Genomic DNA, 10,642 nt, shown 5'->3' on the forward strand with positions numbered 1-10,642 from the left:
ATTCTGTAATTAGAAAACCTTGTTTACTTGGGATCTTCCATACCCTCTGGCTCTTACACTCTTTCTGCTTCCTCTCTCACAGAGTTCCCTGAGCCCCCAGAGGAGGCAGTTGTTGAAAATATTTACTGATGAGTGTTCCAAGATCTCTCACTCTCTGCACATCATCTGGCTGTGGGTCTCTGTATTTGTTCCCAGCTGCTGCAGGATGAAGTTTCTCTGATGATGGATGAGCAAGGCACTGATCTATGAATATAGCAAAATACCATTAGAAGTCATTTACTACATGTTCCTTCAGCACAGTGGTTCTCAACCTCCCTAATGCTGTGACCCTTTTATACAGTTCTTCATGTCGTGGTGACCCCCAACCATAAAATTACTTCTACTTCATAACTGTAATTTTAATATTTAATCACAATGTAAATATCTGATATGGAGAATATCAGATATGCATCCCCTGTGAAAGGGTCATTCGATCCCAAAGGGATTGCAACCTACTTCTTGAGAACCACTGCTTTGGCAAAACAGTAGCATTTGGTTTTCCCCTACATCCCTGGCCTATCTAGTATCAAGTTCTTGGCTACCAGAACAGTGTTGGGTATGGATTACAACTCGTGGAGTAGACCTTAAATCAGATCAGATCTTGGTTGGTTACTCCCACAAGCTTTGTGCCATTATTGCACCAGCGTATCTTGTGGGCAGGTCACTATCGCAGATCAAAGAGCGTGTAGCAGTGCTGGTTTTTACCTCTCTCCTTTGGTAGCATGCAGAGTACCTTCCAGTACTATGAACATTATTAGTCCATAGGGGTGAAGGCTCTAGGTGGACACCAGCCGTGTTCAATGAGGAGTTGTCTTCAGCAATAGGGCCTTACTAGCAGTTTATGGGGAGCAAACAATAGCTTTGACAATATGCTGGGTTGCTTGGGAGTTCCATTGTGACTCTTTTGATCAATAACTCAGTTATATATAAACCTTTCCAGGTACTGGAAGCTTCATTTGTGAGCAAGAGATGGTTCAGCTAAGCTTCTGTTTTCCCTTTGTTTGGAGATTTCATTTAGATCAGATTCATGTGTATATAATTTAGGAAGTTCTACTGTATTAGGTTTCAATATGACTCCTCAAATTGCCCTTAGTTTTTGATATACAACCTTCTATTCACCCCTCAATTCTGTCTTCCCTCCCCCTTCACATTTGATCCTCCCATTCCAGCCCAGTCATTATCCATTCACAACTATCTATTCTACTTCTCCTTCCTAGGGAGATCCATCTCTTCTCCTAGTTCTTTACTCTATACATAACCTCTGTGGTTATATTGAATGTAACTTGTCTATATGCCAGTGGGTATGTCAGAGGAACAGTAGGTGGCAGTTGAGGTTCAGGAAGTCGGCCAACCAGGAAGCAAGGCCCCAATGGGTGAGTCTTGGAAAGACAAGGCCTGGAGAGCCTCAGCCCCAGAATGTCTCTGGCTATTGCTGAGTCTTTTCATGATAGCTGCTGCTATTTTTCTCTGGTATCTGAAATGTTGTAAATGGGTGTGGGAACACCCCCACTACCTTTAATGTGGTGTGATTAGCTCATGAAAATATCCTGTTCTACTGGGCATTTTTACCTGTGGATTATTATAAAGATGATTTTCTCCTAAGGTGTACTGTTAAACTGAAGCAATGATTTTTATACAATAGTAGTTTAAATAGGATGTTAGTAATGGAGGGTCTTTAATAAACAGAGGTTAGCTTATTGGGAAGAATAATATAGGTAAAAAGCAAGGCTTAGGGTTATTTCCCACCCCTGATGAAGCAGGGCTGCAGAGGATAGAAAATAAGAACAAGGAAATGTCACACAGTTTCTCATGAGGAGCCACACAGACTGTGACTTAGGTTAATGACTAAGAAAATAATTGAGTTTCAGAAGCCCAGCTATCTCAAGTTTTTTTAATCTTAATGTTGAGAGATGTGTTCACGGACTTCAGTGTGAATCATAGCTAAAAACAAAGCTTTGAGATAATATAAATTAAGGTTAGATTAAAATGTTTTTGCTAATAACTTTGAAGCTAAAAAAAAAGCCAAAGAAACAATTTAAAGTTTAGAAAGACACATAGTTGAGTAAGAGACTCCTTGAGGTCAAATAACAAGAACAAAGCTGCCCAATTATTATTAGTTGTCGCGACTTTCTTACTAGGATTGGTTAGTGATCAAAGATGATGATTAAATCCTTGTACTCATTTCTGCCATGGGTTTCCTGATGATATAAAAAATAAAACTGTTGATGAGTAGGCATGCAACCTGCAGATTTAAAGTAGAGATGGCATTGTTTTTCATATATAAATTTTAGGGTTGTGATTCTTTTAAGATTCCTTATAAGATTACCTTTTGGGATAAGTAATTAAGTGATGGATCTTTTCTTTGTAACCACAAAATCAGCCTGCCAGTAAAAGAACTGGCCAAGAGAAATACCTTGCTTGCTTTCTCTCTGCTAAACTATAACAAGTGTCTTGTACATGAATGTATGGGTTCTTGGAACAACTTGTTTCATACTTGTAATACATAAAATGTTTAATCATGTAAGGGATATAAAAAATGTTTTCTACCTGTATTCATTATAATCATTCACTTGAAAAATATAAAGTAACCACAATGTAATTTTTACATCACATGAAATATTTTGCTGGGATATATAAATTATAAGGGAAAAAATAAAGTTAGTTACAAGGAAGACATTAAGAGACAGAAGGGGGTACATCTGGATAGAGGTAAGAAAAGAAATAAAGTACAGGAGCAAGAACAGAGAAAGACCCTAAGAGTGTGTGGGTTCCCCTTTTTCACCAGCCTCAGAGAGTTAAGTTTAGGCCCCCTAATTGCCCTAGAGAATTTTTACTCCCTCAGAAGAAAAGTCAACTTGAATGACAGTCCACTAACTCTGTTGGTGTTGGCTCCTCTTCACACCCTGAGTTGCTGGAGGCTGGTTCTCAGGAAAGGGGTACTTATCAATGACATAACAGCTAATTTCACATATAAATAAAAACATACCAAGATTTGTCCTTCTGAACCTGAGTTACCTCACTCAGGATGATTTTTTTCTAGCTCCATCCATTTACCTGCAAATTTCATTTTACTAATGGCTGAATAATACTCAATTATGTAAATGTATCACATGTTCTTTGCTCATTCATCTGTTGATAAGCATCTTGATTGCTTCCAATTTCTAGCTGTTATAAATATAGCAGCAGTGAACATGGTTGAGAAAGTATCTCTGTAGTATAATGTATAGTGCTTTAGGTATATTCCCAAGAGTGATATAGCTGGATATTAAGGTATATTGTTTCCCAGCTTTCTGAGAAATCACCACACTGATTTCCGTAGTGGCTGTACAAGTTTGCACTTCCACCAGCAATAGGTGAGTGCTCCCCTTACTCAACATCCTCACCAGCATTGAGTTGTGAGGCCCTGTCCTCCCTGTTCCTTGAGGCCAAAACACAGGATGCAAGTAATGTTTATGCTAACCAGCTAAGCTTCCTGCTAAGTTCCGTGCTTGCTTCTGCTATAGCCTGGTGCAATAGCCTGAGGGGTCTATTTTACTTTAAAATGGTAATTTCTCAACCTACCTAAAAGAAGCTCAGGTGCCAAGCCCATCTACCCTGTCTGACACTGCCTTGCACCCTCGACCACCTGCCTGAGGCCAGTTTCCCCAGCCCCCTCTGGTTGGGAGGAGTTTTCCTTTACTGGGACCAAAAGTATTTAACCCTGGATTAAGCTGAATAAATTGGGCATTCTCTTCTTGAGGATGACTGGAACTCTGTATCTGTGTGTGTGTGTTTTGTGTTTTAACCCCTAGGACAATATGGAACTCGTGGGAGGTGGGTGGCGTGGAACGGTGACCCTCACATTGAGTTGTTATTTGTTTTATTGATCTTAACCATTCTGACTGGTATAAGATGAAATCTTAAAGTAGTTTTGATTTGGCTTTCCCTGATGGGGAAGGAAGTTGAATATTCCTTTAAGTGCTTTTTGGCCATTTGAGTTTCCCCTTTTAAGAATTCTCTGTTTAGACCTATACCCCATTTTCAAGCTGGGTTATTTGTTTCTTTGATGTCCCATTTCTCAAGCTCTTTATATATTTTGGACAATAACTCTCTGTAGGATGTATAGTTAGTAAAAATCTTTTTCCATTCTGTAGCCTGACACTTTGCACAAATTTTTTCATGAGGTCCCATTCACTAATTGTTGTTCTTCGTGTCTGTGTGTAAGTGCCTGTGCTTGTTTACTGGTCTAAGGTCACCTGATATGGTATCCAGGAATGAAATCAGGCTTGGGTTGGAGGTGCCACAGCATAACTGAGGCTGTGACAATTTTATTAACAACAATCACATTTTTATACCTTTGTCAGAAACAGACTATAATGGCAATTGCCAGAATCAGTACAGTTGTACTTGCCAGGATACAATGAAGTTTGCAAGCTATACAGGGTACACAAGATTAATGTCTAAAACCAATTGTCCTGTCAAGTTTCCATGCTTTCTTGATTACTATAGGAACATATAGAGAATCACAAGGTGGCCTTAATGTTCCATTGCCTTTGGGGTACATTCTCAGAAACAGAAGGCAAATTGTGCCCCCAAGAGTCATGGACTCTAACCTGAAAAAATATAATGAATGCCTCTCAATGCAGCTAGGTCAGGCCAACTTAATGGTTCCCTGCACCTGTACTGTAAGTGTTGAGTTCATAAATCTTTTTTCCTGGCCAATGAATTCAACCTATACCCTACTTTTCTTTTCTATTAGAGTCAGCTTATCTGGTCTTATGTAGGTCTTTGATGTATTTGGAGTTGAGTTTTGTACACGGTGACAAGTATGGATCCATCTTCATTCTTCTACATGCAGCCATCCAGTTTGACCAATACTATTTGTTCATGGTGATAACTTTTTTTCAGTGTGTATTTCTGACTTCTTTATCATTGTGCCAAACCCTCTGATGCTCTTCATGTACTCTTTCATCTCATACTCCTGCTATGAGCCTAAGTGCTCAGTGTTCTCATTTGAAAGAATGGGACCTAAAGCTCAGAGAGGTGTAGGGACCTGCTGGGCTTGGCACTTGGACCATGTTTGTCCAGTGCATGCATGAATCAAGAGTATCAAGAAGGGAAGAGTCTACAGCCATGCCACTCTAAACATATCCAATGTTTTAATGTGTGGTTTGTTTGTTTGCTTGTTTTCTTGTTAAGACAGAGTCTCTCTGTGTAGCCCTGGCTGTCATTGTCACTATGTAGACCAGGCTGGCCTGAAACTCACAGAAATCATCCTACCTCTGCCTCCTGAGTGCTGAGATTAAAGGCATGTATCATCACACCTGTCAGAAAAGAAAGGGTAAACAGCATACACTCTTGTGCCAGATATCCTTGAGGGGAAACCATCCTTTGAAGTTTGGTTGGGAAGAGATTTGGGAGCAGTGGAAGCAGTTAGAGTACAAATAGAAACAACATCAGTACAGAACCCCAAAGAAAAGGGCAGGTCTCTCTAGGTCCTCATTCATCAGTCAGATGATTTTGAGGAACAAGACATGGGGTTCTGCTTTAGACATTTCTATTTGCTATCTTTTTTTTTCAAAGGCTCCTCACTGACCACAAGAACTCTGTGACCATCCCCCACATTTACACGCCACGCTTATGCATTCAGTTGCTCCATGAGTCCTGGGGAACAACTCATTGTCACTCACATGGTCCAACTCAACTCCACCCAACCACACCCAACGCAATCCTTGTAGGGTAGAGCTCCTTCTGAGAAGACTAAAACTTTACTGGTATTGTAGCAGTGAGGACAGAGAACACATATGTATCAAATTTGGACCCCAGGAATTGGCCACTGGTGGGCATCGTAGTGTTTCATAGGCAGCCAACCATACAAAAAGAAGAACTTTACATCCTTCTTGTCATTTTGAAAGACCTTAAAACCAGAGTCCAATCTCCATCATCTCACAAGACACCAAGAACTTCTTACTTGTTCAAGACCTTGCACCATGAATTCATAAAGACTCTTAAAAGCCAAGAAACAAAGCCTGTGTGGACAAAATCTTCTGGAAACTGAGTAAGTGGTACTTGTCTTTTCTATGATGCTAATTACTGTGAAGGGAAATCATAAAGGCACAGATGAGTGTATCTCAGGGATCCTTAACAGTGGGCATTGCTTTGAGAATCAGATGGTTCTTATGTAACCTATTGCTGTATCTGTAAAGCAATTAATACTCAAGAATACTGAAGATCCTGTGTGTATTCCTAAACATCCTAAAGCTGGATGTTCAGGTATAAAACATTTTCTAGAAAGTGATCTTGACAGTTTGTTGTTGATGATTAAGAAAGTAAACCAGCATAAAAAGACAAGAAATGCCTTTCAGGGAAATCTATTTTAAAAGATATCCTTGTTCATATAAAGGCCACCATAATATAGCATATGAAGAAATGGCAGCAATAAAATATATATTAGTGAGAAAAATCGTTGCAAGTGCAAAACTGAAAAAATTACTGAACCAATTTCTTAAAATTAGAATTAAAATCACAAAACAAGGACTACTGTCTTGAAGAAGGTGGAAAATCACTACCTAGAGGTAGCAGATGCAAAGATAGAGTCTTGGGATACATCTGTTGTATTCTAACATGGTGCGGGTTTGTTTTATGCAGAAGAAAGCTGGGTATGATTGATTGAAGCAAATTCCTATTTTGCCTTTCCTTCCATGGGTTTGGAAAAGGTAGGACAGCTACAAATTTTCAAAGAATAAGAAACCCTTAGATTTTCATAGCCATTTTTTTTTCTGATCTTGAAATTCTCCACACACCACACAGCTAGACACTCTAGAATTCCTAAACCAGTGAGACCATGAATTACTAGCAAATAAGTAACAATACCTGACATTAGGGTGCATGACAGTTCTGGATTATTTTACCAAGAAGACCTGGGTCTCAAGTTGCTACAAAATACTCAAAACTTGCCTCTACCTAAAATGGTTAATAATGTTTGTTAACTTCCGTGGTGGCCAATTACAAGTTTGTCCACATGCCGCTTGGAGATGGAACAGATGTACACACTGACTCTTATGAGCCACAACAAACATCTGGCATCACTCTGGGCCTGAGTACTTCTTGTCATCTTTTCCCAGACACTTCACAAATGAACAAGCTACAGGAAACTACTACTGGAAGTTTCCAGGTTCTAGGGATATACACGAGCACTGGGAAGGGGCCCTAGGGAAGACTTCTACAAGCAGATATTCACAGGCCTGAGAGAGTCAATGACAACATGGGCCTTCTGTTTCTCCTCCAAACACAGCCAGGGTCATGTCTACAGGCCATGTCCTCCTTCTAGCCTTCTCATGATGCTCACAGAGGGCTACTGAGCTAACTGTAAAACTACCTATACCATATAAAGGTCATGTGACATGGATCAGCCTAAGCCAAACAACCAGCCTGGTATCTTGAGTCTCATCCTATAAAGTGATAGATTGTTCTAGTAGGAATTTGCTATATCAGAGCTACAGATCTTGCAGTATAATGATATTTTTCATTAAAGAGCATGCATTGTTCCACTACAAACTGAAAGTAGTCTAGTCTCTTGGACAATAAGATAAATAATAACTTTTCCTAGCTATGAACATTTGTTCTTACCTAGGACTGTCTTGCTTCCCAGAGATTTTGTGGAGACTCCAGCAACAAAGCCAGCATTGTGATGAGAGGCAGCAGAGTCAAATAATGTCGGTGCTGGAGTTGAACAAAAGACTCATGGCTTTGTACTTTAGCTCTTGTTTTCTATCTTGTGCCACATTTCAGTAGCTTGGGGCAAACTCTGTTTCATCACTTCTGAGGTACCGAGCCACACTATAGTATCAAGCAGCAATGTGCACCCCGTTTCATCACTTCTGAGTGGAATAAACTTGCCCCCCTTAACAGGTGTTGAACACTAAGTTCAAATTCAGCCACTTGGGGTCACTTAGAAATCATTAGTTAGAACAGTGATTAGTTAGAACATTAGTTAGAACAAAAACTCTTTTTGAACTTCTTACACAGTCACTCTTAGACTAATTGAATGAATTATTCACATACTCATTTATTTGTTCTGTGGCCCTCTTAGACTATAATGTCCATGTGAAAAGGAAATGCAAGAGCTCCTGGCCCTCTATTTCATCCCTAGGATTTTATAATCACTAAGTTTAAATCAGCAGTTTATTAGTTGAAAAAAATGTAACCATTGTCTTATCTTTGTTGCCTAGAACCCCCTGTCTTTAATAGAAAAGTAAATATAGAAGCCATTGCTCCTGACCAGTTCCTGATGGAGATTTCAGCTACCACAGAAGACTACTATACAACCACAGGATTTGACTATGGGGACTCCACCCCTTGCCAAAAGGCTACTGTAAGAGCCTTTGGGGCTGGATTTCTACCCCCTCTGTATTCCCTGGTGTTCATCATTGGCGTGATAGGCAATATCTTGGTGATTCTGGTTCTCATGCAGTACAGGAGACTTCGAAGCATGACCAGCATCTACCTATTCAACCTGGCCATCTCTGATCTGGTCTTCCTTTCCACTTTGCCTTTCTGGATTTACTACAAGCTGAAAGACAACTGGGTTTTTGGTGATGCCATGTGTAAACTCCTCTCTGGGTTTTATTTCCTGGGCCTATACAGTGAGATCTTCTTTATCATCCTGCTGACGATTGATAGGTACCTGGCCATTGTTCATGCAGTGTTCGCTCTGCGAGCCCGGACTGTTGCTTTTGGCATTACCACCAGTATCATCACCTGGGCCCTAGCCATTTTGGCCTCCATTCCTGGCTTATATTTTTTCAAAGTCCAGTGGGAGTTCACTCGCCATACCTGTAGCCCTCATTACCCCATCGAGAGCCTGAAACAGTGGAAGCAGTTTCAGGCTCTGAAGCTGAACCTCCTTGGACTAATTTTGCCTCTGTTAGTCATGATCATCTGCTACACAGGAATCGTCAGCATTCTGCTCAGACGACCCAGTGAGAAGAAGGTCAAAGCCGTGCGTCTGATATTTGCTATCACACTTCTCTTCTTCCTCCTCTGGACGCCCTATAATCTGACTGTATTTGTTTCTGCTTTCCAAGACGTTCTATTCACCAATCAGTGTGAGCAGAGCAAACAGCTAGACCTGGCCAAGCAGGTGACAGAGGTGATTGCCTACACCCACTGCTGCGTCAACCCAGTCATTTATGTCTTTGTGGGTGAGCGGTTCCGGAAGTACCTCCGGCAGCTGTTTCAAAGGCTTGTGGCAGGACCCCTGGCAAAATGGCTGCCCTCCCGTTTTGTGGACAAACCAGAAAGGGCCAGTTCTATGTCTCCATCCACAGGGGAGCATGAGCTCTCTGCTGGCTTATGATTCTGACTCCTGGGTGTCAACCAAAGTCTAGGAGAGAGTGAGTAGATAGTACACGACTCCCTGGGACAGATACTGGCAGCTGTCACAATGAGGATTCACAATTTTATAGGGTCAGAGGGAACTTATAGGTGGTTCAGGTATAAATCATCTCTTTAACTCTTTCCTTGAATGTCTCTCTGTTGAAAAATAAATGAATGAGCAAAGTGCAGTGGATGATCCAGAGACTGGGATAATGGTTGGCAATGAAGGGCTTGGACCCAAGAGTTAGGGTCTGTGGTCATCAACAAACAAAGCTGAACTGAACTTTTACTGAACTCCACTCCTAATGATGTGATATTCTGAGAAAATTTCAAGAAAAATATTGTAGTAGAAAAAAGAGTTTTTCATACTTGATATTGACGTACATTATAAAGTATAAAATGCTATATCAAAAATTTAAACTGTAACAAACTGAAGTTAATTTATTCATTTATTTTAAATAATTAACAAGGATACAAATAGATCAAAGAATAAATGGCAATAACATCAGTATAAGAATACTGGTCACAAGGAAAGAACATAATTCTTTTGGTTGCTAAAGGTGGGAGAGAAATATTATTTCATTTTATTAATGAAAATGCACAGTACAGGTCCAGATAAGGCAAAAACAGACACAAACATGTGATCTGAAACAAATGTATATTAGTGAAGCATTTCTGAAGAGCAATTTAAAACATTCAAGATTACTAAAATGCTAAGTACTCCATTTTAGGGTAATATTAGTACATACTAGTAAAATGGCAGATAGTTTAATAATTTCAGAAATACTAAGTGTTGGTCAATATGACATATGATACAAATATAAATATTTTAAAGAATTTGCATTCATCTGGAAATATGTTCATAATATTATTAAATTAAAATGGAAAATAAAAATCTGGCAAGATGGCTCAGCTGGTAAAGGTACTTACCCCAAGCTTGACAACCTGAGTTCAATTTTAAAAACCCACAAGGTGAAAGGAGAAAACTGACCCTAACAAATAATCCTCTGCTCTCCCTATGTGCACACATATATAGACACACACAAATAAATTAATGTTAAAAAATAAAACTATAGGATTCTTCAGTCCACGTTTTACATACGAAAATAACAAAGTAAAAGGATACATCAATCCATTTTCCTCTGGTATAATAGAATCCCTAAGGCCAATACTTTATAAATAACAAAGGTTTACTTAGCTCAAAGCTTTGGAGATTCAACATGACATCCACCTCTACTCAACTCCC

General features: G+C 39.7%; 1 protein-coding gene across 1 annotated transcript; it reads left to right on the forward strand.

Annotated features, from left to right (window-relative positions):
- The first annotated feature begins 5,708 nt into the window (after nucleotides 1-5,708).
- LOC125393381 (C-C chemokine receptor type 1) lies at nucleotides 5,709-10,239 on the forward strand. The gene is made up of 2 exons (XM_048423829.3): nucleotides 5,709-6,076; nucleotides 8,250-10,239. The coding sequence occupies exon 2, from the start codon at nucleotides 8,309-8,311 to the stop codon at nucleotides 9,374-9,376; it is 1,068 nt and encodes a 355-aa protein (XP_048279786.1). The 5' UTR covers nucleotides 5,709-6,076; nucleotides 8,250-8,308; the 3' UTR covers nucleotides 9,377-10,239.
- Nucleotides 10,240-10,642: the final 403 nt, after the last annotated feature.

This window comes from Myodes glareolus, chromosome 4, assembly GCF_982192425.1.
Source record: "Myodes glareolus chromosome 4, mMyoGla1.1, whole genome shotgun sequence".
NCBI lineage: Eukaryota > Metazoa > Chordata > Mammalia > Rodentia > Cricetidae > Myodes > Myodes glareolus.

Coding starts and splice junctions, on each gene's coding strand:
- LOC125393381 (XM_048423829.3), top strand. CDS start 8,309: ATGGAGATTTCAGCTACCACAGAAGACTACTATACAACCACAGGATTT.